This window comes from Cavia porcellus, unplaced genomic scaffold (genome assembly GCF_034190915.1).
Source record: "Cavia porcellus strain 051 isolate PalLab524CR breed Dunkin Hartley unplaced genomic scaffold, mCavPor4.1 scaffold_32, whole genome shotgun sequence".
Taxonomy (NCBI): Eukaryota; Metazoa; Chordata; class Mammalia; order Rodentia; family Caviidae; genus Cavia; species Cavia porcellus.
Window position 1 is genome coordinate 18889673 of NW_026947515.1, and position 27931 is coordinate 18917603.

The 27931-nt window shown below is 37.6% G+C and overlaps 2 protein-coding genes across 8 annotated transcripts in view; one reads left to right on the top strand and one right to left on the bottom strand.

The window, feature by feature from the left end:
* Myl4 (myosin light chain 4) overlaps positions 1-13224 on the bottom strand; it is a 34948-nt gene extending 21724 nt beyond the window's left edge. The window contains exons 1-2 of the mRNA XM_013148356.2: positions 13089-13224; positions 4211-4344 (exon numbers count right to left, since the gene is read on the bottom strand). The gene's annotated coding sequence lies outside the window, so the exon portion shown is untranslated. The remainder of the gene's footprint in view (positions 1-4210; positions 4345-13088) is intronic.
* Positions 13182-27931, top strand: part of Cdc27 (cell division cycle 27) — a 72541-nt gene continuing 57791 nt past the window's right edge. For all 7 annotated transcript variants that reach the window (XR_010045246.1, XM_013148350.3, XM_013148351.3 and 4 more), the window contains exon 1: positions 13182-13341. Coding sequence is in view for 6 of the 7 variants with exons in the window: in XM_013148350.3 (XP_013003804.1) it covers positions 13315-13341 (27 nt within the window). In the remaining variant the exon portion in view is untranslated. The remainder of the gene's footprint in view (positions 13342-27931) is intronic.

The window sequence follows — 27931 nt, forward strand, 5'->3', positions numbered from 1 at the left end:
CCTTATCTTCATCCACTTTTCATCCACTTGCCCCCTCTTACTGAGCACCTGCAATGTGCCAGTGCTTTCACTAAGATGGGTAAGAGGCCATACCTGAACCCCAAGAAGCTGATCATATGGTGTGGAGATATTTTTTTAATTTTATTTTTTTGTCTTTTTGAGACAGGGTCTCGCTATGCCGTTCAGGCTGGCCTTGAGCTCACTTTGTAGCCCAGGCTGGTCTCAAACTCTCAAGGATCCTCCCGCCTCAGCCTCCCCAGTGGCTGGGATTACAGGCATGAGCCACCATGCCCAGTTTAAAAACATAGTTTTAGGGGCTGGGGATTTAGCTCAGCTGCATAAGTGCCTGCCTTGCAAGCAAGCAGTTGTGAGTTCAATTCCCAGTACCGGTAAAAAGAAAAAAAAAACACATAGTTTTAATATGAGGATAAATATATTCGCAAAGGTTTTACAAGGGATTACATACAGGGGAATGCATTTGGTTTTGCCTGAAAAATCCATGTCTCAACATCTCAATTTGTTCTTCTACTCTCCCAAGCTAGTCAATTGACTTTTAGACATTCTCATCTGAGGCACTCTGAATTCAATTCAGTTGGCTATCTGTATCCATGGGATTTGCATCCATGCGTCAACCAGTTGCAGCTAGAAAATATCTGGGAAAAACTTGCATCTACACAGAACATGTACAGAATTTTTCCCTATTATTAATTCCCTAAACAATACAATATATCAACTATGTATATAGCCTTTACATTGTAATAGTTATTATAAGTAATCTAAAGATGATCTAAAGGGGGGCTGAGGATTTAGCTCAGCGGCATAAGCGCCTGCCTTGCAAGCAGGCAGTCGTGAGTTTGATCCTTGGTACTGATTAAAAAAAAAAGATGATCTAAAGTATAAGGGAAGATATGCCTAAGTTGTATAAAAATACTATATCATTTTTATTTGTTTGTTTTTTGTCTTTTTTGAGACAGAGTTTCACTATGTAGTTTAGGCTGGCCTTGAATTCACTTGTAGCCCAGACTGACCTCAAACTCACAGATTCTCCTGCTTCAGCCTTCCAAATGCTAGGATTATGTTGAGTGTGCCACCATACCAAACCTCTACACTATTTTATATAAAGGCTGTGAGCATCTACAGATTGGATTTTGGTGTCCACTGGGAATTCTGGGATCAATCTTTCAGACACTAAGGAATGATTCTATATTTTAAAACCTAGCTTATCCTCTATCTTCCAACTCATATATTTGTAACACAAACAATAAAATCTATTCAAGGCAACTATGGCATATACTGAAGACTAAGATATACTCTAGCCTGGGTTTATTTATTATTCTACAACTTATAGAAAAATGAAATTCTCCCTAGAATCTACCTGAAAACAGGAAAAACAAAGAACCAATTATTTGGTGGACATTTTCTTCAAATGATATAGATTTTAAAATCTAGCAATGAATTATGCCTGTCTTGCTGAAGAAAATGAGATAATAGCCAGTATAGTCATTCAATTTGTTCTTCTATTCTTAAGTTTTTACAAGGGCGTATTTACAAGGGCTGGGGATTTAGCTCAGCGGCATAAGTGCCTGCCTCGCAAGCACGTAGTCATGAGTTCGATCCCTGATATCAATTAAAAAAAAGTCTGTATTTACAGCAAGAAGCCTCCTAGTTAAATTGAATGCCCTCTGGAGAACAATAAGGAAGAATATTTTGGATAAGAATATTACTGACTTTTATGTGCAGGCTGCCACAGGACTGGGAAGAGCTAAACCCAAGCCCCTCCCGGTGAGTCAGCACCATTCGTGGACTGCAGGGAAAGAGAATAATGTCCACACCAGTAAACAAGCCCAGTCTGGGAACCAGGCCATGTGCAGGCCTCCGACAGACTGGGAATGGCCAGACCCTAGCCCCTTCCAGCTCTAAGTGACCGGTCTATCTGGAGAAACACAGGCTGCGACGATAGCTAACAAGGTGAAATGCAATTGGATGCCTGTGGTGCTTTGGTGTTTCACAAACAATGATGGTCTAGAGCCAGTGGTCTGATCACAGGTTCAGAGGATAGCAGTTCACAGTGTGACATCTGGGGAGATCTCCTTCTGAGGGTTGTGGCCATTGTTGACTCCCTATGATCTTGTTTTGAGGTCCTATATCATTTCCATTGTTTTGTTGGGTTGGGTTTTATTCTCTTTTGTTTTGTTAGATTATGTCAAATCTGACGCAGGAGAAGCTATTTCAAGGATAGCAAGATATATTACGGTAGCAATTTTGGATTTACTATTGGCTTGTTTTGAAATCCTTTATTGCATTCATTGTTTTGTTTTTATTCTTTCTATTCTATTCTGTTCTGTTTGATTTTTACTATGTCTGAAGTTGTCTGCAGCTATTTTGAATCAAAAGCATTATGGTCACTATTGTTGATTTCATAATGTTTTGAAGTCCTGTATCTCTTACACTGGTTTGTTTTTATTAGTTTTATTCTGTTTTATCCTCTTTAAAATAAGAAAATCTTTTAAAAAAGAATATTTCTCATTTTAAATAAATAACTATTTTAATTTTCCACCTTATTTTCAGGTTCAACTATCTAGAATCTCAGGATTAGAATTGCTTAGGCTTCCTAGCAGCTTCTTTGCTGTATTCCTAGCCCTGGGTTTTCTCTCCAATTTACATAATCCTCAACTGCTAACATAATCTTTCTCAAATTCCCTTCCCATGAGGTCATCTCTAACTCAATCACCACCAGCCACTCCCTAGGTCTATTTTATCAAATCTAAAGTCATAGGCCTGGAACTCAAAGTTTCTTAATCAACTGCCCCAACATACTACCACTTCAAGCAAGTTTTGCAGCTCTACTCCAGGAAGCTAATATTCTTTTTTCCTTTGGCTTTGAGCCATTGGCACTTAGCACATCTCAGCCCTCACCCTAACCAATATGAATTTTCCAATTAGCCAATATTTCAGACATTGTTTGGCCTTTATTTTTTAAGCTTTTACAGTTTATTGATTCTCTTACTAAAATCTCATGCAGTCACCATAGAATGTTTTTGCCAACACCAACACCGGCCTTTTTAGTCCCCCTGAGTTTCTTCATTCTGTTCTTGAATTCCTTTTGCTATTTTCTTGAAGTCTTCTTCTTCTCATGCAGGCCTTGTCTTCCAAGTCCAATTTTGAGTTCATTTTTATTTGCACAATCTGATGAATCATAAATGATGCCAAAGCCAATTATCTTGCACCTCCAAAATGGGTTCTCAATCCAGATACAAAAATGAGCCAGGCATGGCAGCACATGCCTGTAATCCCAGCACTTAGGAGAGGCTAAGGCAGGAGGATCATTTGTTCAGAGTTCAAGGCCAGCTGGGCTACAAAGTGAGTTCAAGACCAATCTGAACTGCATCGTGAGACCTTGTCTCAAAAAGACAAAAAGACACCCAAATACAAAAATGACAAGCAATATAGTCTTGCACATTTTGGTTATTTTCCCCCCAAATTTCTGTTTTACGTACTGTTGCCTTTCTGAGATCAGGACCTCATGACAATTTGTTCCTTCTGAAGTAGTCAATCAGACGTAAATTTCCTAATTTGAATAGCTACTATGTCTACAGCCATGCCACCCCGAATGTGCCCGATCTTCTCTGAATAGCCACTATGCCAACTCCTCAGGCAGCCAGGAAAAAAAAGACGTTGATCAGGAGCATCATGGTAAGTTTTTTGAGAGGCACATTATAGGGGGAATGAATAACTCCCACATTTTTAGGAGTATTTCTATTCAGGAATTATTAATTTTAATTTGGTGAGTTTTATTATATTTAGCAATATGTACTAACAGGAAAATAAAATATCAAATATTATTTTTAATATGTAATGAATGTTTAGAATAAATATCAACATTTTCAAGATCAACTATTTACCTGCTTATAAAATCTAAAAACAAAATAGCAGAAATAAATTCCTACATGAACTATAAAGAAAATATAAACAAAACTGCCACAAAAATAATTTTTGAGGCCAGGGATATAGCTCAGCAGCACAGCACCTGACTGGCAAGTGCAAGATCATGAGTTTGAATCCCGATTAAAAAAAAAAAGAAGAAGAATTTCTGCTTCAATTACTACACCTAAAACCATCTTCACACATGACAACAGCATATTCCACACATAAGTCTTGCTAACAGTGACAGCATGTGTGCTTAGCTTTCCTTTCTCCTTAGCAGCCATACCTGTCATTTCTCTTGTCTTCCTCTTTTGTCAGGAACTTCCTTTTAACATACAGTATGTGGGCCGACGATTTAGCTCAATAGCGTAAGCAGCTTTCTGAGTTCGATCCTTGGTACCAAAAAAACCCAATGTGCACCTAGCAGAAAAATAAAGTATACATAAAATAAAATATCAAACATGCAATGAATGTTTAGAATAAACATCAACATCTTCAATATCAACTGTTTACTTGCCTACAAAATCTTAAAAAATAACAGCAGAAATAAATTTCTATGTGACCTACAATGAAAATACAAATAAAAATTTACCACAGAAATAACCTTTACTTGAATTATCACAGCTAAGGCAGTTGCCACACATGACAAAAGATGTTCCATAGCCAAGTCTCACACTGACAGGCTGTGTGATTTGCTTTCCTTTCCTTTTTGGCAGATCATACTTGTCACCTGTCTTGTCTTCCTATTCCATCAGGAGGTTAATACTATATTATATAATGCACAGTTAGCAGTAAAATGAAATATCCATAAAATAAAACATCAAACATGTAGTAAGTGTTTAGAATAAACAGCATTTCTATAACTATTTGTTTGTTTACTAAATCTACAAAAACCAATTCCTACATGAACTATAATGAAAATAGAAATAAAACTCCACCACAAAAATAATATTCACTTCAATTATCACACTTAAGGCTGTTTCATACAGGAAAACAGCATGTCCCATACATAAGCATCGCTTACACTGATAGCACATGTGTTTTGTTTTCCTGTCTTTTTTTTTTTAAAGAAGTAAAATCCAACAAAACAAAACAGAAAACAAAGCCAATCAAAACAAAGCAGCAAAACTGGTACAGAACTTCAAGTCAGGATGCTAGGAAGACAACAATAGCTAACACCATATATCTTTGTTATCTTCACAGTAGTTGTCCATTCCATCAGGTATAGTAAAATCAAACTAAAACAAAATAGAATAAAACCAATCAAAACAGAACATGAAACAAAGCAAAGCAGTAAGAACAATAATTGCATTTCAAAGACAAGATAGGAGGAAACTCCCCTTTACTGTATTGCATACTGTCATCCTCTCAAGAGATGCTCAGATCGCTGGCCCCAGGTCAGCACAATCAGTCCAACAATACAAGTTAGCTCCTTTACACACCTTAGTTGCTATCAACTCAGCCCGTCAGCCAAACCAGCCTGTTGTTCATGGAAGGTGGAGGGTGGGCAGTTTGATTCTCAGCCCGTCCACGGGAGGCGCTGTCTGACTTTTCTTTTCCAGGAACGCGTGCGGCATACCAGAAAGGCTGGCTAGTTGGCTTCCTGGCGGGTCCTCCCAGTCCCAGCATTGCGATTTACAAGAGGCACAAACTTTTCTCCTCCTGGAACCCCTGCGGCTTGTGTGGCTTACCAGAAATCTTTCTGCCTTTTTTGGTAGGACATACTCAATGACTTACCGGTCTTCTTGTTTTTTTAGGAGCTCCTTGTGTCACCTGTCTGTTCATCAGTCTGCTCCAGAATTCTTTTGCAGAGTCATTTGGTCAGATACATTCGATTCTTCCTCTATTCTATTGTAATTGATCGTTTATCAGTTCTGGTCTCAATCTAACAAAATGTCTCTGTTATATTTTGTACTTTTCATTTTCTTTTTAAACTATGAAACTATTTTTTTTTCTTTTTCTTTTTTTTTTTTGATATCAGGGATCGAACTCATGACTGCACAATTGCTAGGCAGGCACTTATGCCACTAAGCTAAATCCCCAGCCCTATGAAACTATTTATACCTCACATTTTTATGATCAAGTATAACACAACCACTGGCCAATACTTTGAGTTTCGAGTAACATCATAGTTGTTGCATAACTCATTAACAACATGTATTTCATCTTTCATTTTGTTGTAAAATGTAACCATTTCTGGCTTCATTCATCTTGAGGATTCACTATCAATCTTTTTTTTTTTTTCTAAATAGGTCTCTTGATCGTGAACTCACAGGATCCTCCTGCTTCAGCCTCCCAAGAGCTGGGATTATTGGCCTGAACCACCACAACTAGTTTCACTATCAATCTGATCATTATGGTATAAAGCTGACAGTATCAATATTACTTTGTTTTTCTTCTTCATATAGGAGGCCAATGTTATATCTTTCTGAAATCCAAAGATTGTACTATACATTTCTCTATTGTGAACTTGCAAGGTTTTTTCAGGAATCTCTCGCTTGGTTCTTGAGAATAGCTCCCATGCGAGTTAACTTGTGCTGTTTTAGCAAATGTAACATCAATGAGTGACTAGTGAACTAATAGTGCAAGGTGAAATTTGGGTTACTATATGAAATGGGTTCAACAAGAAGCACAAGGTCATGTGGTTTATGACTGCATGAATAAAGACCTGGTGGCTGACTTCCAGGATAAAGTTCAAAATTCGCAGTATAAAATGTCTCCACATCTACCGGGACATATATTTTATACCATGTTTGGGAGGTTTATTAAGCATGTATTGCCAAAAGCTTTAACAACTTCAAAATGACACAAGTTGTTCATCGATTCTCATATATTCAAGATGTTGTACAAATTGCTGGACAATTCAAAACAAAGCTTTCAAAAAATGAGCAAACAGAAGCCAAATTGTCAGATTTCTTTTCTTTCTTAGAAACCAAATCTCTTAAATGTTATTATTGTTCTAAATATCTCAACACCACACTTGTCACTTCTCCCTAAGTTCTTTAGATTCTGATGATTAGAATGATAAAGTCTTGCTATGAAGGCTTTCAGTCTAATGAGGAGTCATGATAAATATATTTTTGAGTATTCCTATTAATGCATATAGAATGTTTTACTTCTATTTCATTATTAGTGTACTTCAAGACATCTTGTAGCATCACTCATTACAAACAATTTCCAAGACTGAATCACAGTGGTGACATCCATCCAATAGGCTTCACCCTGGCAAGATGCTAATAACATTTTCTGAGCGAGTTCTGAAGTTGTTTTGTTCAGGTACACATGAATTAGTCAAATATTAGTTTACATTACTGTTTTCTTCCTCAACTGAATCAAGATCTTGTTCTGTATTTCTCTGTCATATCTTGCTTCTCACTGTCACAACTTCTTTGGCTTACATGATCCAAGTCATCATTAGTAACTGAGTCACCAAATGACTCACTTTCCTCCCAAAATTGTAAAAGTGAATTTTCATTTGACATTGTACTAAATTGGATTAATTCTACAAGAAAATTTGAAATAAAACATTTAATAAAACAAATTACATATACACAAAAGGGTAACTGTGTAGCGTGGGTGAAACTTACCTGTTGACATTGGCTTTGCCATTCATCATACAACTAACTGGGTAAACATAAAGATTGCTTCTTATATTCTCCTAGAGTGCTACTGAGACACACAGCTGGCTATTGTTATGCTAAAGTACATATTTTCATTAGAAAAGTACAGTAGAGGTGTCTGTTACCTATGACACCCCTCAAGGTCTTTTTTTTTTTTTTTTTTTTTTGTCTTTTTGAAACAGGGTCTCACTGTGCAGATCAGGCTGGCCTTGAGCTCACTTTGTAGCCCAGGCTGATCTTGAACTTGCAACAATCCTCCTGCCTCAGCCGCCCGAGTGCTGGGATGACAGGCGTGAGCCACTACGCCCAGCACCCCTTAAGGTCTTATGGGCCAGACCAACATGTTCCCTGGGTCCAGAAAGATTGAATTAAAAACTATCAGGTTTAGATCAGCAAGAAAGAAAACCAAACATTCAATCATCAGATATTCTAAAAATATTTACATGTTCATAGCATTTTAATATATTTATAAGATTTGTTCAGGGCAGTGTGCTAGATGATAGGACATCATGGTGAGTCAAGTCCCTGCCTTTGTGGGATTTATATTAAACAATACAAATTTTTTTTTTTTTTTTTTTTTTTTGTCTTTTTGAGACAGGGTCTTTCTATGCAGTTCAGGCTGGCCTTGAGCTCACTTTTTAGCCCAGGCTGGTCTTGAACTCACAAGAATCCTCCTGCCTCAGCCTCCGGAGTGCTGGGATTACAGACATGAGCCACCACACCCAGCTAAGAATAAAAATTGAAAACAACGTATATACTGTGAGCTAAAAAAATAAGAGAGAATAATAGAACTAATCATCTAAATTAGGTAGGACACGAAATATTCTGAAAACAAGATAGTGAGGCTGAGGCTTGAAGAATAAATAGAATTTAGCTGGTAAAATAATAAGGGGCAAGAATTTTAGGATTAAACAGTAATATTGGTAGCTCAGTGTGAATGGTTAAATACCACAGAGGAAGTAGTTTGAAAAGGATTTATTTTCTCAATGTTCTGGAAGTTAAATGTCCATGATTAAGTTGCCAGAAAATTGGCTTCTGTAAGAGATCTCTGCCTGGTTTTTAGATGGCACCTCACACGACCTTTCCTTGGTGCATATGATAGAAAAGAGAGATTCAGCTTGCTGGTGCCTTTTTTTTTTTTTTTTTTTTTTTTTGTACTGGGGATCGAACTCATGACTGTGCACTTGCAAGGCAGGCGCCTATGCCACTGAGCTAAATCCCTGGCCCCGGTCTTTCTTTTTATAAGGGCACCTATTTACGTCATGTAACCTTAATTACGACCTCCAGATTCCAAACACTGTACAGCCACACTGGGCTTCCACATATGAATTTTGAGGGAACACATCTGGTCTATAACACGAATCAACAGAATAATTACAGAATGAGTTTCCTGCAGTTCCCCCTTTGTTGTTTCACTCTCCCAAGGTTTCAGTTATCCATAGTCAACTAAGTCTGAAAACATTAAATGGAAAATTCCAGAAATAAATAATTCATAAATTTTAAATTTTTTGCTATTCTGAGTGATGTGATGAAATCTGACACCATCTTGCCCAGGATATGAATCATCCTTTTATCCAGTGTGCCCACACTGTATACATTACTCACACTTAAGGCACTTAATAGCCATCATGACGACCAGATTGCTGTAGCAGCACAGTGTTTGTGTCCAAGAAAGCCCTATTTCACTTAGTAGTAGCCCTAATGTTCAAGAGTAGTGATGCTGGTAATTAGGGTATGCCAAAGAGAATCTATTAAGTGCTCCTTTTAACTGAAAAAGTAAACTTTCTCCATTTAATAAGGAAAGCAATAAATTGTATGTTGAGGTCACTAATCTCTGAGTAATGATATTTTGTGAAATCGTGAACAAGGAAAAAGAAATTTATTCTAGTTTTGCTCTGGTACCTTAATTACAAAAGTTATAGTCATCGTATGTAGAAAGTGCTTAGTAAAAAAGGACCAGGCAAAGTGGACATCATAGCACACACCTATAATCCCAGAAGCTGAGTGGCCAAATCAGGAGAATCTCATATTCAAGGCCTGCCTGGCCTAAATGGTATCAGGTTGATTTGGACTATGGAGTGAGACTCTACTAGGAAGGAAGGAAGGAAGGAAGGAAGGAAGGAAGGAAAGAAGGAAGGAGTTACAAAGGGGGAGGAAGAGGCATTTCTATGTCTATCTGTAGGGGAAAACATAGTTTATATGAAGTTCCAGCCAGATGAAGATTGGAATTAAACAGTGCATGTAAAATCATCTAGGACAAGAGAGTGGATCAAGTTGTTCCACACAGATGGAAGGTAGGTATAAAAGGAAGGTGGGGCAGAGCAAGATGGTAAGGACTGGACCAGGGGAACCTTGTAAAAGGAGTTAAGAGTTCGGACTGTACCCTTGAAAGTGATAGGAAACCCTTATTTGGCAAAGAGGTTGGGTAGAGAGAGCTCTCACGTGAGCCAATTTACAGTATTTCTGGAAGTAGGAAAGACTAGAAGCAGGAAGAAACATGAAAATATATTTACAGGTAAAATTGGTATGTTTTTGTGACCAGAATCTGAGGTTGTAGAGAATCAAATACACCACCTTAAGACAAGATGCTTTGTTACAATAATTACTTTTTTGTTAAAGAGATCTGAAAAACAGCAATAAGGCCACCTTTTTTTTTTTCTTTAGATGCTAAGGAGACTCAGAGTCTTTCACATTAGGCAAGTCCTCTACCACTGAGGTTCATCTCCAGCCCCTGACTTTCCTCTTTATCCCCAAAAGTAAAAGATAAAACTCCCACATGAAAGATATCCTCCTACAGGAGAAGAAAGACATTCACCAAAGATGGGAGTCAAGACAGAGGAATCTGTACAAACCTTGTGAAATGAACCTTTTCTTCCTGGTCACTTTTTTTTTTTTTTAACAATTAACTGTCCTAGTCTACCCCTTTTGTCTTCACATTTTCACAATTTACTATTCTGTAGATAACCTTGCATGTAAGTATTAGTATCTATTTGCTCCTTTGGGTCTTTATTTTTCTTGTGAAGAGTTCCATGTACATGTAAAAATTAGTAAATAAAATGTGTATGTTTTTCTTCTGGGAATCTGTCTTATGTCAGTTCATTTCTCAAGTCTAGTCAAAAACCCTACGAGAGTAGAGGAGTAATTTTATATCCCCTACAGAACTAAGGAAAAAGTGGTTTCTGGTTTAGGCAATGGAAAAGTTAGTGCTGTCTTAAACTGGGACAGGACACATTTCACTGTGACAGAATGAACAAAATGCGTTTGAGATATCCAGATAAAGATGTCTAAGTTAGAACTGATACGCATTTGGGTCTGGAGCTCTATAATGTGGTCTGGCTAGAGCTACATTTTTTTTTTCCTTACTGGAGATTGAACCCAGGAGATTTCCTTACGGAGATTGCCTCTCCACTGAGCTATTTTCTCACCGTTATTTATTCATTTATTTATTAATTTACTTACTTATCTGAATACTTACTTATCTCCTCAGGTTGTTAAATTGCCCCCACTGTGTCTCTCAAGTGATATGCACCACCTCATTTGGTTTGTTTTAACAAATTTATATTCAAAATCTTTAAGCCAAGTGTGGTGGTCTACTGAGATTTGTACAGGGCATTTGAAGAACTTCATTTTCAATTTCATTTGATTTTAACTAATTATACTCTAAATAGCTAGGGACTACTACATAGATCAGCACAGAAGTCTATTCCAATACTAATTTTTCCAACATAATTCTACTGAAAGAGCACATGGCAACCAAAAGCCACATTAGCACTCTCCTTTCATATGATGACCACTCCATAAGCAGCGTCTAAAGGAGCGACCCACTGTAACTTCAATTCATCAGTATACAGCACGGGAACCAGATATTTTCTGATAATGAAATCTATCATGAGTCTCACATTTAACTTAAGGAACTCCTGAATGATTGAGTGATTTGTACTCCATCTAGAGCAGCACAGAATATTAAAGAGGAGGCAAGTAGATAAGAAAAGAGTCTAACGGGAGGGGCACGGAGGGAGTCACCAGGAGAAGGCTGTGGCGGATCCCCCCAGACAAAGGGCATACTCTGCCTGATATAGCCTCCGATGGGGGTAGGGCTCTGGGGACTGATGTGAGATTGATTTTGAGAGAGTGCAGGGGGTTGGGTAAACCTTTACATGCCAGAGTTTTGGCAGACTTTTGGGAGGGACAAGCCACAGAGGCTTCTGGGAAGAAGGAGGTATGCCTTATCAGGGCATAGCTTTGAACCGTTGCAATGATGATTGTGCTGTCTCTCAGATGGGGCGGGGGGGGGGGTAGGAGGTACCTAACACTGAATAGAAAATTGACATTCAAAAATCATTTTCCTTGTCTGCTGAAAGTCACAATTTTAGTAATTCCCTGGTTCACTCTTTTGGAGGAGGGGAAAGAAATAAGGAAACTTGACAGCGCCTATTAGATCCAGCAACATTTATTAATGCACCTAATTCTCTCAATCATCTCTTTCCGAGTAAGCAAAAAGAAGCTCAGAGAAGTTGAAATTTACTAACAACCTATAACTAGTTAGTACCAGAGATTAAAATTTCAAAACCAGGCCACTGGATATCCAACATTGCATTCTTTTCATTAGATGGCTTCTCCTATCAAGAATAAATTTCTGCTGGGGGGAGGGATTTGAAAAAAAAAAGAATCAAAATTTCTAGGTGCCTTTGAGACTTTCCATCATTTGGTCACCTAAGTAACTATTTCTAGTTAGTGTCTTAACTCTTTACCAGATTGATCATATCTCTCCTGCCTTCATTTACATTATTTTATAATTCTACCCATCTTTCAAGTTCCAGTTTAATTTTTTTTGTCTTTTTGAGACAAGGTCTCGCTATGAGGTTCAGGCTAGCCATGGGCTCACTTTGTAGCCCAGGCTGGTCTCCAACTTGCAACGATCCTCCTGACTCAGCCTCCCTAAGGCTGGGATTACAGGTCCCCCACTCCCGTTTAAATCTTTTTTCCTAAATCGTTTTTTGTTGCTCATTTTAAGCCCAGTTAATTTTCCTCCTCTGAATTTTTACATATAATGGGCACCACATAATGTAGCAATCTTTGTTATATTGCTTTTCCTTTAAACCATAATCTCTTTGAGGACGAGGTATCCCATGTGTCGGAAGAATGGTAATTATGCCAAATTTACCCGGTTTTCCACAGAGCTGTAAGTAGGCGCTTTTGGAATGGATGATCTATACTCAAAAGACACACACTTCTTGATTAATTAAGATCAGCTTCAACTGTAACGTTTCCCCTTTACCTCAAACTACGGTGCACCAACTAATACAAAGGGGTGGGGCAATGAATACAGATAGCAAATCCGCCACGTAGTGCTACCCGCCCACTCCCTCAGCCACGCCCAGTCTGTTGGCTGCAGATTGGGCGTGGCCCAATTTGGAGATGCTAACTGGGCGTGGCGTGCGTGGGTGAAGGCGTGGCTGAGAGGAACCTCAGGGTAGACGCAATCGGTAATTTCCGGTAAACCTCGATAATTTCCGTCAATGGGCTTTGCCTCCGCCGACTCACCTCGGGTATTTCCGTTGTCTTTCGGGATTCTCCGTCAGGCTCCAGTTTGGATCTCCGCACTTCGGATATTTCCGTGTTCTGCTCGGAGGTGCTCGGCAATCGCTCGGCCTCCCCCATCCCCCGGTAACGGTCGTTGGTGAGTTTAAATGAGCCGGAGCTGGCGGGGCCGGAACCGCTAAGGGGGGGGTGCCTAAGGCACTGCAGAAAGTGGGCCTGAGCCTGAACGATGACGGTGCTGCAGGAACCCGTCCAGGTAATGATAACCTCTTTCTCGGAGGCTTGGCTCTCAGCCGTTCGGGAAGCAGCGTTTGGCCACTTCGCGGCCTGGTGCGGCCTAGGCCCGGCTCCTTCTCCCTACTCCCCTTCCGCGGATCCTGCCTGACTTTCGTCAGTCCCGAGGCCTTGCCTGCAACCTGAACCGCCTTACCTCTGGTCTTACGTTACTCCTGCCCTCTGAGTGAGCCGGGTGGCGGTAATACCGCCTTCCCGATCGGACCCCACGTTCTGCCAGCTCCTCCTGTTCGTCTTAAGGTCTGGCCTGGCTGGAGGCGAGAGAGGAGGGCCTGAAAAAGCTTCCCCAGGGGCTCGGTTCCCTAAAGGATGGTTGAGAAGCACCTTCGAGCAGGCTGTACGATCTGCATAAAAGTGGGACAAGTTTGCGGCGGTAGGGCTTTGGTGGTTTTTTTTGTTTTGTTTTATGAGAGAGGATGGAGGGGGTTAGGATCGATATTTTTAAATCTGATTTCTAACTTGGTAACAGACTTCGTAACCCACGTTACCTTTCTTACTCTGGATTTCCGCTGGACAGTGATGATCTGAGAAGGGAACTCCCAAGGTTTGATGCTGAGATGCAAGGCCACCTATACAAGAAGAAGGAATGGAAAGGGCAGATCTGTTTTTTTCCATTTCCTGTGATGAGGATCAGAATCATTTTATTGTGCATGTCTATAAGGTGTTTAGGTAGCAAAAGACGGTAGATTTTTCCGACCATTTAACTATCCTTACCTCACCAAGATAGGCTTTGACGAACAGTGCTCTGTTGTCAGGGAACAAATCCTATTGGATTTTAAATGCGTGCTGCAGTGCCAAGTCATTTTCCTCCTTCCATCTGAAAAAACTAAATCTTTTGTCCTATGTTGATGGACCAGGTATGAGACTTTCATCCCATCATACGAGTTTGACTTAATTGGAAGAGTTGATCCCTGTCAACTGCTGTCATTGGATCATGGACTTTAATTTGAAGTTATACAGCTAATGAATTTTAAATATTCCTTTATATTGCACTTGATAAACTTGTGCAACAGATACAGAACAGTAAATACCTTACATAATTATTTCCATATTTCCTTAAGTTTTCTTCAAAATATAAAGTATTGATTTATGATGGTTTGGTTTCCTCTCCAGCTCTTTATAGATAACAGCTATTTGTGTTAATTCCTAGGGGAAATTTCCATGTTTGTAAATTGTTTGTTCTTCCAAAGCTGTTTCTTTCTGTCCAAATTTCTCTTCATGGTTATAGGGCCCCTTTTAAGGTTTGGTTGAGGATTAACATGAAATTAGGTGAATAATAGACTACTCAAGTGTTTAATTTCTGTTTTACGTTCTTGTAATTTTGTCTTAATGATTCTTTTGCCCTTAATGATTCTTTTGCCGTTCTGGACCTAGAAGGTTTTGAAAGTATCAGAAGCATTGCATTAATAGCATTTAAACACTATTTAATAATTTCAATCTACATGAGAAAAAACAGAAATATGTAGTCTATTCCATATGATAATACCCACCAGGTACCCTACTTTTATTAAACTAGTCTTACCTTTAATACACTTAAATAATTTTAAGGATTAAAAGTCAAATTTGTGTTTTGTCTCTCCCATACTAGCTTTGTCCAGTAGACTTGGGGATGTGGTAAGAACTTTTAGGCTATGACTAGGTGAAAATGTTGGTTGTAACTTATAGATTAAAAGGAAGCAGATTATGAAGGGATCCAGAAAATGGTGGAGAAACAAACAACTTTGACTACAGTTACAAAGGTAAATTGATCAGAGGTGAGGCTGAAAATGCCGAAAACAGGAAGAGAATAAAAATAGGACAAATAAATAATATAGTCTTAAAATGATTGATTCCATATATTCAAAAAAGAGTGAGACTATCTGTTTCCTTTTTTGGAATTTCTTGAGAATTCTTGGTAGTACAAGGCATAGAAAAAAGTTGACAGAAAAAATGAGCAACTGTTTCTGTTTCCTGTTTCTTTTTTCTGTAGAGTATTAAACATTGATTGACGCCATGTATGTCTGTATAAGTCTTTTCCTGAATTATCTTTCATAAAAAATGATATTTTATCCTTGAGTGTACAAAAGTCTCATAATATGAGACAAAAGTTCTGTCATTTATTTGTTTATGTTATGGTACTGAGAACGGAAACCAAGGTGCTCACACTGAGGTATCCCCCAGCCTAATTTTAAATTATTATTTTGAGACAAGGTCTTGCTAAATTGCCCAGGCTGAGCTCAAATTTGGAATCTGCCTGCCTCAGACTTTACAAGTTCTGGGATTACAGACATGTCCAACTAGTTACTTTGTTTTTAATGGTAACTAGAGAAGTTACAGTGACCCAAATGACTTGAATTAGTGCTAATTTGGATGTTTATAAAAGTCACCTGATTAAAAAATTTTTTAAGAGTCAAACTTTTGTAGAGAATTATATCTCTCTATAATTATATATTCCCAATTGTTCTCAGGGATAAGACTTGACAGGTAAAAGTGCTCAGTGAAGTTGTAAATAAGCCTTTTGAAGTCATTTCAGTAAGCAGTTTAGTAATTGACTACTATATACTCAGTATTATTTTAGATCTCATTAGATAATGAAATACGGCTTAAAGAAATATGTCCATGGGGGCTGGGGATTTAGCTCAGCGGCATAAGTGCCTGCCTTGCAAACAGGCAGTCGTGAGTTTGGTCCCTGGTACCGATTAAAAAAAAAAAAAATACGTCCATGGATGGTATCTAACATTAATACAAAGAGTACCATATTTTGACTGTTGTATAAGAAATGTAATGAATATAATTGCCTTGGAGATATAGGCAATCTAAACTAAGGTAAGAGAGGAGAAGGAAAAAAGTAGATAAAAGTTTTTGAGGTCAAAATTTAAGAAACATTTGGGAGATAGTACCATTAAGAAATGGAAATTGATTTGACGGTAGAATATCAAAAATGACTGGTTTGGGCACTATGGCACTCACCTGTAAATCCCAAAATTTAGGAGGCTGAGGCAGAAGTATCCTTTAGTTCAAGGCCAGCCTGGGCTACATCGTGAGATCCTTTCTCAAAGACAAATGAAAAAGACTGCCTGAATTTCATTTTGGTGGAGTAATAAGATCCAAGATGTACAATAAATATTGTGAAAATGAAAGGGAAAGAAAGTGCTCAAAACAACTAGGATAGGGGAAAGGAGAAAAGAAAGAAGGGAAAAGATTATGTGTATATAGATATACATATATGTGTGTGTGTATATATATACAAGATGGACAACTATGCTACTAATCTCTATAAATCTATTCAAAACAACAGTTTGTGTTTTCATTGTTTGATCATTTTTATGCCTCAATCTTGTAATCTGAACAATTCAGTTAAGATAACAATATGTAGTATATTAGTGTTAATTTCCTACTTTTTTGAAATTCTATATTTTTATGCTTTTTTGGTTTTTTTTTTTAAATTAAAAGAAATGGAGAATTCTGTGATGGTGGAGGCAAATTTGAAGGAGGGCAATTAAAAGTTGTTTTATTAAACAAATTAAGTTGGAGACATTCCTACTAAATAGGAATAGGAAGATAGAGATAGAACTCCTAATCTTGTGCTAGTTTTAGTCTTACTGGGAAGAGAAGAGTGCTTGTAATGGGTGATACTACAAGTCAGTATAAATTTGCCCAGATAGTGAAGGATTTCAGGAAAGAAAGAAAGCCTACAGGTGAAAAAAATGGGAAAGGCCTCTTGAAGGATAGCTTTAAGCCTAAGAAGATGGGAGAACATTCAGTAAGAATTTGTTGGCATGAAAAGGCATGAACAAAAGCCCAAAAATGAAAATGTTGTTTCAGGAGGAGAGAACGCTAAAATAGTGCAGGCTTAGCTAGCCTGAGAGTTGAGAACAGGAAGAGGAAGGGTTTACAATCAGGTACAGTGAGGTTACAGACCATGTAACATCCAAGCAGAGAAGTTTAGATTCAGTGTACTGGTAATGAAGAGCCATTATATGAGCAAGAGTTTTTGGGCAGAAGAATTATGTAATGAAAGCAGTGCTTTGGGAATATTAATGTGGTGGTACTTGCAAAGAGGAAAAAAAAGAGAGATAAATAAATTAGTGGAGTTTAACAAACTACTGATAGAATAACCCAGGTATGTGGTAATGTAGATTAGGGGTTTTTTGTTGTTGTTGTTGTCTTTTTTCATTTTTATCGGTACCGGAGATCGAACTCACGACCGCCTGCTTACAAGGCAGGTACTTATGCCGCTGAGCTAAATCTCCAGCCCCTAATTTTGGCACTTTCGACATTTCAGGTAAACTTAATACTTTGTTGTGAGGAATGCTACATCCCTGTCCCTTTCGTTTTTAACAATCAAAAGTGCCATCCTGAAATTGCTAAATAGGTCTGGTGCAAAATTTTTATTGCCTAGATTGAGAACCAGTCCCAAAGACCTAAATAAAATTAGACTTCTAAAAATTAGAATAATCGAATTATATAATATATAATATGAAAATTCCACAGTGGTGTTTTGGAGTGTTTTGGCTGTTTGGTTTTCTTTGTACCTTCGTAAATTGTTTGAAGTTTCTTTTAGCTGTTGCTTTTAAGGTCTCAAAAGGCAGCTTTTAGAGGATGGCAAAACCAAAACAATTTATAGTAGTCATTTTTAAGTCAGAATACAACATACAGGTTTATTTACATTGAAAGCAATATTTCATGTTTTAAAGTAACCAGTAAGGCCAGGAATGGTGGTGTATACCTATAATCCTAGCACTCAGGAGACTGAGGCAGGAAAATCACTGCGAGTTTGAGGTCAGCCTGGACTACATAGGAAACTCAAGGCTAACCTGAACTACACGGAAAGACCCTGTCTCAAAAACAAACAAAAAAAAATTTTTTTTTGTCTTTTTCTTTTTCTTTTTTATCGGTACCAGGGATCGAACTCACGACCACACACTGGCAAGGCAGGCGCTTATGCCACTGAGCTAAATCCCCAACCTCTGCAAAAAAATTAAATAGATAAATAAAATAGCAAGTAAGAAGTTTTACAACTTCATGTCGATTGTTTATCTTTTAAATTAATGCAACCAATGACTAAGGTATTAAGCAATGGGATTTTTATTTTCTTAGACATTTTGTAGGAGGGAGAGAGGAGTGTTGGTCTTTTGGTTTTATAAGTTTTAATAGCATTTTATCCATCTGACTTTAATTCGTGAAACTCTAGAGGTAATGCACTGATTACTATACTTTTTCCAGTAACTACTGGGGATCAAAGTCAGGGCTTCTGACATGCTAGGCAAGCACGCTACCATTGAGCCATACCTCCCAGACCTTGTATAAAAATTTTATTTTGAGGCATAATATCACTAAATTTACCTTGGCTAGATTCAAAGTTGCAATTCTCCTACCTCAGTCTCTTTGAATAGATGAAATTATAGACATATACCACTATGCCCAGGTTCAGTGCTATTATTTTAGGGAGAGGTCCAACCATCAGTTAGGTAGAGGTGGATGAATAACTAGGAAGGTGATTTTTAGCTCTGCTCATCATCAGCCACTAACTTGTAGTGCTTTAGAACATAATTCACTGGCCATCCCACCCCAACAAAAGACACCAACATGCAGGAGTTTAGAAACTGAGCAGATGAAGGGACACACTATGGGGAGTTCTCTTGAGGGGCGGGTTTAACTTCTGAGATTTATACAAATTTGAGTTGGCCAACTTTCCTATCTGAGGTTCTCAAGAGTTGATATAAAAAACAATGAGATTGTTCTGAGCAAACTTGATTTTTAAATCGAAAGAGAGTAGGACTCTTGAATGTGATATCTTTTTTTCTTACATTTTTTAAAAAAGACAACACGTAAAAGAATTCAAAGGTCTAGGACTTTATAACCTTGGTATATATGTCAAATTTTCCTGGTGATCCTTAGTAGCACTAAGGCAGCTGGTGACTCTTTTGTCATTTATGGCTCATATATAGCAGAATAAGCAATTGTGGCAGATCTCCTAGAGAAATGTTGTAAAAGAAAGTATAAATCATTTACTGAATTTGTTTAGAGTAAGAGATTGGAAAGGGAAAGACTTTTAAGTGTTGTATGTATGCCAGTGAGTATTAGGAGCACTATGATATGTATCATCATTTATAATCTATGCAACAGTTCCAAGAAATATAGCCTCTGTTTTTCAGATAAGGAATTTGAGACTGAAAAAGAGTTAATATTCCCCCGAAATCATATCATTCAAAGTGATGGCACGTAAATTTAATACAGGTCACCAGTATCAAATCCAGGTATCTTCCTGGACTCACCATTTTCTTTCAGTTACAACAAAATTAATTAGGTATCTGCCATCATGCTTAGTAGTGAATACCTGTAATCCTTGCACTTGAAAGGGTAAAACAGATGATGGTGAGGCCGAGGCCATCCTGGACTAAATAGCAAATCTGAAGGCAGACTGATTTACGTGACATAACCCTACCTCAAAAAAGCAGCCACAGAACAACTACATTGAAGACAAAGAGACACCATGGTAGCCATTGATGATTTCCTATCATTTTGATTCAAAAGCCAATAATGCTTTTATTCTTAGTTTTGATTGGTTTTAGTCTGTTTTCAATTGTTTGGTTCTAATATGTATGAAGATACAGACAATTATTATTATTATTATTATTTTATCCGTACCGGGGATCGAACTCAGGACCGCCTGCTTACAAGGCAGGTGCTTATGCCGCCGAGCTAAATCCCCAGGTCCAGACAATTATTTTAAAGAAAAGTTAGCCGTTATTGATTTCCTAGTCTGGTCTTGAAAGCCCTTAAAGCTCTCTCTTTTTTTTTTTTTATTAGTACCGGGGATCGAACTCACGGCTGCCTGCTTGCAAGGCAGGCGCTTATGCCGCTGAGCTAAATCCCCAGCCCTCATTGTTGTGTTTTGATTGCTTTTATACTATTTTGTTGTATATTAACTTATTATGTGTGAAGGTATGGACAACAATTTTGAAGAAAACAAGAGATATGGTAGCCATTGTTGATTTCCTGCTGTCTTTTTCTGAAATCCTGTGTTATTTGCGGTGGGGTTTTTTTGTTTGTGCTTTTTTTTTTTTTTTTTTTGGTACTGGAGATTGAACTCAAGACTGCGCACTTGCAAGGCAGGCACTTGTGCCGCTGAGCTAAATCCCCAGCCCCATTATTTGCATTGTTTTACTCTGCTCCACTTTGTTCTGTTTTGTTTTGGTTTGGTTTGCTATGTTTTTTTTTATTCTCTTTAAAATAAAATTTTTAAAAAAAGAAAGAAAAGCAACCACAAGGGGCTGGAGGTTTAGCTCAGCGGCATAAGCGCGCCTGCCTTGCAAGCAGGCAGTCATGAGTTCAATCCCCGGTTCCGATAAAAAGGAAAAAGACAAAAAAAAAGAAAAGAAAGAAAAGCAACCACAAAAACAAGTAGGTTCTCAACAAATGACCAGATTTCGTAAAGGAGTAATTAGATGGTAATTATTTGCATTACAGAATACTTCCATTTGTCACAGAGTTTCTTTCAGTGAAGACTCCTACACATCCTTAATTATTAGACATCAGGAAATACAGAGAAATTTAATTTAAGACTAACATATAAGAATGTCAATAATGAGAGGACAGCCAGAAGTTTGAGATTATTTATTCATTCAGCATATATTGACTAAGCACCTGTTTTTTTTGGGTTTTTGTTTTGAGATAAGATGCTATGTTGTTCTGGCAAGCTCTGAGCTCACTGTGCACTCCAGGCTACCCTCAAACTCACAGTGATCCTCCTGACTCAGCCTCCCAATTGCTGGGATTACAGGCATGTGCCATTATGCCCAGCTCTTAAGCACTTGTTTTAAAAACATATAAGTTGAGTGTGATGACACATATATGTAATCGCAGCTACCCTGAAGGCTAAGGTAGTACATCACCAGATTTGAGATCAGTGTGGTTAGCAAGACCCTGTATTAAAATAAAAAGGAGCTGGGCATGGTTGATGCATGCCTGTCTTCTGGGAGGCTAAGTGGGATTGTAAACTTAAAGCTGGCTGGAGAAGTTTAAAGTAAGAACCTGTCTCAGAATTAAAAGTAACAGAAAAGCTGAGGATGTAGCTTAGTGTGAAAGCTCTGAATTCAATCCCTAATACTGCAAAAAACAAAAATCTGGGAATACAATTCTGTGTGGCGTGCCCATGGGTTCAATCTCCCTGCCACCACTGCCCTGCCCCTAAATAAATAAATAAAACAATAATAGATGGTGTATAATAGTGAGAGAAAACAGATCACAGTCCCTACTTTCCTGTGTTTATAATATAGCAAAGAATGTCCAAATTTCCTAAATTAATGTAAAATTATAATAAAAAGACATACTATTGGAAAGCAAGGTTTCTTGGTGCCACTGAAGGATGCCTAATTTTATCTGAGGGCTGGAATAGCCTTCTCTGAGAAAGAAATCTAAAGGATAGCTAGAATTCACATAGTTTGGAGTAAAGGAGAACTGATTTATGAAAAGTTCATGGAGAAAGAATGGATTATAGGATGAAAAATAATTCAGAGGCCAGTTAAAATATTAGTAAAGTAATCCAGGCAAAATATCATCTGCCCTAAAAATGACAATGTTTATTATGCTTCTTCCTTTCATTATTACTGTAGTTGTCTAATTTAATTGACTGTCATTTTGAAAAACACTATGGGTAGTTTTTTTGAAAAACACTATGGGTAGTTTTTTTTTTTAATCTTTTTTATTTAAAGAAAGACAAAACAAAATGGGTAGAAATAGTACATACTTTCAAAGAAAAAAATAAACAGTAATAAATCACTTGCTGATGTTTACATATTGTCCACTTACAAATAATTGTTCAAGATACAAAAGTGGAACATATAAATGGGAATTCAAACAGGGAGACTGCAAATAGTTCTGTTCAACTATCTAATAAAAACTTAGTAATATGGCTATCAATCCTATACACTTAAAACATGTACGCATTTATCCGTATCTTCATTTATGTTGAGATTAAATAAATAAAGCAGACTAAAATTGCTCTGAACAAAGATTAATAGTATTGCTGGATTTCATATCATGATGCTCCGGAATCAGCACTGGGTACTGTAGTGCCTTTTTTTCCTTCAAAGCATTTGTTCATTTCATCATGTGTCATGAGATCAGTTCTTGTAAACTGTTTATACATGTCTTAACATGTATTTCTATCCTTTCTATATTAGAGGGAGAAACAGAACAAAGCAGGACAGAACAAAACATTCCTATAGACACCTAAAACTAAAAAGACATATAAAACTGCTGTACGAGGGGTTCTACCATGGTTACTATGTTGTCTCTTATTATCATCAATAGAATTGGCTATATTATCAGATAAAGTATAATTGAATACATCAGTACATAACAGTATTAATAGAAATACAACTTTGTAGATAGTGTAGAACTACAAAAACAGGTAGTAATCAAATCAAAATGGTATCGTAGTGAATCATTGTCATTTTCAGTATAACAGTATAAGTTATGTAGGGATCCAGATTCAGTTAATAGGAAACTAAAGATGATTACTATGCTATATCCTGATAATTTTGGGATAGCTGTCTGCCCTCAGATCTAGTGCTTGTATACAAACTGGGACGGAGTAAGTTCTATCTAAGCAGAGTGGTGCGAGTAATAGGGGTTTTAATTCCTGTTACACTATTAGCAATATCTTCTGCTATCTTTTTTAAGACTATTCCTCCCCTTTCACTCCCCCAGGGTGTACTGAGTATTTTTGGGTCTCCCTTAACACCCTCGGTTTTATATTGGTGGGGGGCAACCTGTTATTTACCTAAGTGTTTCCAAACTTTCTCACTCCTAGACTTGATCTCTAGTTGTATTTCTTATTAAAGCCTGTCTTTCCAGCCTATCCATAAATACGGTCCAGTTACCCCTATTACTCTCTGGTTCCCTATCACATAGAGTTCTGTTTTCTCATATTTGATTTTGGTCGATACACTCTTCTTCAGGTTAATTATACTTCCTATAAAGAGCATCTCAGTGGATCCTACCACTTGATCCTCTCTGCCTATGATTCTCTCTTTTTTTACTTAAGTTAGTGTATCTAGGCCATCTATATTAGAAGTTATATCCAACCTTCTCTGCCTCATTTCTGTTGTGCTCTTTTTCCATCATTAGTTGTTTGTCTTCTTCATTGCTTTCTACTCCATTCATTGGGGCCTCTCTGCCACTATTCCTGAAATCCTGGTCCTTTTCTCTCTTCTTTAGAATGTCCTATAGTATTCTCTGTAGAGTTGGTTTGGTGGTTGCAAATTCCCCCAGTTCCTCTTTGTCTTGGAAGCATCTTGTTTCTCCATTAACTTCCAGGGACATTTTTTCAGGGTACATCAGTCTTGGCTGGAGGTTATTTTTTTTCAGGACTTGGAATACTTTACTCCACTCTCTTCTCGATTTGATGGTTTGTGCCGAGAAGTCTGCCGTAATTCTGATGGGCTTTCCCTTGTAGGTAATCTGTTTCTTGTCTTTGACAGCCTTGAATATTCTGTTCTTATATTGAATTTCTGGGATCTTGATTATTATATGCCTGGGTGTAGATCTATTTGGGTGGTAGGTGGCTGGAGTTCTGTATGCCTCATACACCTGAATATCTTTTCCTTTTCCTATGTTTGGAAAGTTTTCCTTAATTATTTCTGTGAATAGCCTTTGTAGTTCCTTTGTTTTGTAACCCTGCTTCTTCATTCACATTCTTTATTCTTAAGTTATAGATCCTTATAGATCCTCTTATAACTTACCTGGTCTGGAAGACCAGTTCTGTTTCTGTAGGCATTTAGAATTTTAGCCAAGCACTGAGCTAGACTTTCACTTGACTGTCTTGCAAGTAAGTGTTTTTAATCTTTATTTTACAGATGATAAAATCTCAAAAGTGACTTAGTTATCTTGATTATTGAGTGTCAGGGAGATCTGCTTTATTTTCCTGGATTGGAGTGTGGAGATCATATGAAGCATTCAAAAATAACTGCTGTGTCAAATTACATTTGAACCCGCTTGAGCCTATTGTTTTGTGAATGACGTTTTTGGAAGCCTGTTTTGAAAAACAAATATTGGAATTCTTCCAAGGACAGTACCTATAATTCATCACATTACTTTTTATCTATCCCTCTGCTATGCTGTAAAGATGTAGGCTGGAGACCAGTGATTGTTTAATATATTTAAAAGCATACCCCAAAACAAAAGAAAAAACAAAACAACATATCCTTATATTAACTTGTCCTAAATTTAGTGTCTTAATTGTGTGATAAGAAAATAAACAGTGGGCTGGGGATTTAGCTCAGCGGCATAAGCACCTGCCTTGCAAGCACGCAGTCGTGAGTTTGATCCCTGGTACCAAAAACAGAAAAAGAAAAGAAAATAAACAGTAACAGTGACCAAATAGATAGCTGACTTATTCATAATTTGTTTTTTCTGTTTTTTTTTTGTTTTCGTAATTTTTTTTATTGTCAATAGAGACCTGAAAGCCAAAATGCTTTAAGGCTTTGCTTTTTTTTTTTTTTTTTTTTTTTTTTGTCTTTTTGAGACAAGGTCTTGCTATGCAGTTCAGGAGGGCCTCAAGGCTCACTTTGTAGTCTAGGCTGGTCTCAAATTTGTAGCGATTTCCTGCCTCAGCCTCCCGAGTGCTGGGATTACAGGTATATGCCAGAACACCTGGCCACTTTAAGGCTTTTTATAACATACCTAAAGAACTTTATTTTCCCCAAGTTGGCTAGGTTTTTTTTGTTTTTGTTTTTAACACTGAAATCAGGATGATGGAGCAAAGTAGATGTAGTGCTCAGTAAATGTTTACTGAATGGCTAATGTTTATCAAAAGTGGTAGCCACATTGAAATGAGAAGGTGAGTAAATGATCCGAGTCGTAAGAAGGAATGTATGTGACATGCTGTAGGCCGCAGTTAACCAGAAAAGTATGCGTATCTCCAAGTATGTATAGCTCATATCACTAAGAGATTTTATTGCCCATTAGACTGATTTCTAAGTCCTAGTCAGCCTTAGACCCAAACTTTTATACCAGATTCTTCTTTTCCTTTTAAATGTTATTTATTGTGACAAGGAACAAATGATTAGATGTTATTTTGTATTATTTTATTTTACCAACATTAACCTAAGTTAAACATTGTTAAGATTGTCTTGCCTCTTAGCTACAGATTGGATTTCTAGAAGTTTGTAGGTAAGTAAATGAAAAATGGATTCAGAGTTCCAAAGCATGTAGTCATTCAGCATTTATTGAGCATTTACTACATTTAAAGGCTGTTAGCTAAGATAACTAGGAAAATAGTAAGCTAGAATAATTGGAGACATACAGAGAAAAATAGAATTTTTTTGTCCTAAAAGTTGTACTCTAGTAAGCCAAGTGTGTAACTGAATAACTTTTAAGTTTTTTCCTTTCCTTTTCTTTTTTTTTTGGAGTCAGGGTGTCATTCTGTTGTTCAGGCTATCCTTAGCTCAGCTGTGTAGCCCTGGCTGGCCTCTACCTGTGGCAGTTCTCCTGCATTAGTCTCCTGAGTGCTGAGATCACAGGTGTACACCACCATACCCAGTCTAAGCATTCTGATAATGAGAAATTATAAACAAAATTATCTAGAACTTCATAGGCTATAGCGATTAGTATTTATGAAAGGCAAGGCAGCATAGATGCTACATTTTAAAGAAAGGATGACTGAAATCTCAAGAGACAAAACGTAAAGAACAGAGCAGAGAGGTGACAACAGTGTTCACAAAAACTAAATAAAAATACAGTGGATTCCTCAGGGTCTGTGGGAGTTTTTTGAGTTCTAGGCAATAGATAGTGAGATTTTTTTTATATATAAGCATAATATATAAAATAATAAATTTATAAAATACAATATATTTTTTAAAAGCAAGTTAAAAGTAGATGAGATCTGAATAGCTTACTGAGGAGTTTGTGCTTTATTCGGTAGATATTTATTTTATAAATTTTGTAGGGACTCTCCAAGATAAACTGTTACAAAATTTTGGTCAAGGAGGAAGAAATGATGCTGTCAGAAGATAAGAACAATGGCAGAAGCTAAAATTTATTGCATAATTACTAGGCATGTGCTAGAAACTCTTGTGTACTTTACTGGGGTCTTACGTTTTAAATAAAGAGATATGTCCTTTACTGATAAAACAAAACTGAAAATAAGTTAATAAATGAAGATACTGAAATTTAAGAGGTGGTAAATCAGTTGCCCAGCATACAACTGGCAGGGATTTGAACCCAAGCCTCTTGCTGTTGTCCTATCAGTGACGATACTGTTTTTTTTTTTTTAATTGTCTTGATCATAGACATTTCCAAGATGAGATTTTATATTTTGTTCCCATAGCTTCTGGTTATCAGAAAACCCATGCTTTCCTTTATTAAAAGAATTTGGTCCAGCTGATATTGGTGTATCCCTTCCAAGATTCTTCATCCTCATCTTTGCTTCCAGAGGCATTTCCTCTGTGTCTTGGTTACTTTTTTCTCATTGCCAAGACAAAAATACCCAATGTTCAAAATTAAGGAAGCTCATAGTTTGTGGAGATTTCAGTCAATAATAAGCTGGTTCCAAGGCAGAGGACATGGCACAGGGACAACAGTTCAGGGCGGCAGAAGACAGCAAAGCAGCAAGAGCAAAAAAGTGGGGGAGCAAGCCTTTTTTTTTTGATACTGGGGATTGAACTCACAAGCTAGCTTTGCCAAGCAGGCACTTAACGCGGCTGAGCTAAACCCTGGCTGGCTCTCAAGTGTGTTTTTCTCCTTTATGTTGTAAGCTGGCTAGGGTTGGTGTAGCACTCACACCAAATCTATGCCCTCCTCTTACACAGTGTGAGGGTGTTTACAAAGGGAAGACCTGGCCTCTTGCTGAGTTACTTAAACTTCTAAACTCACAATGACACAAAGTATCTATCATTATACTTTAGTTCACTGTCTTCATTAAAAACTGATGCTCTTGGAAGGGTTTTGGAGCAAGAGTTGGACAGTTTCTTTAGGCTTACTTGATCCAAGTTTGATGGAGATAGCTGATGCTTTCTTTCTTTATTATTTGATTACCTATAGCAAATCCAAACTTACGAGCTTTGTAGGCGTTGTTGGGAGGTCTGCAGCTTCTTTAGCTGATGTCTTCTCGGTGCTGTGACTGGAGCTTCGGCACCTGGAACTTTCCCCGCCACTTCTCCTCTGGCTCCGGCTTGCTTCAGCACGTCAGCCTTCTCTCCTACCTTTCAGTCCTCCATTTTCCTGGTTTGTTCCTATGTATGTATGTGTGTGTGTGTGTGTATTTTCTTAATTTTTTAAGACAGGGTCTTGCTCTGTAGTCCAGTCTGGCTTTGAACTTACTTTGTAGCCCAGGCTGGCCTCAAACTCTTGCCTCAATCCTCTTCCTCAGCCTTCCAATGATACTGGTTTTAGGAAAGTCATTTTGAGACAGGATCAGTTACAACATGGCTTTTGAGTAGCAAGACTACTTAGGAAACTATCTAAAAGTTTAATCCCAGGACACTCAGAGGCTGAGGCAGGAAGACTGTTAAATTCAAACCCAGCCTAGACAATTTTGTGAAAATATGTCTCAAAATAAAAAAAAA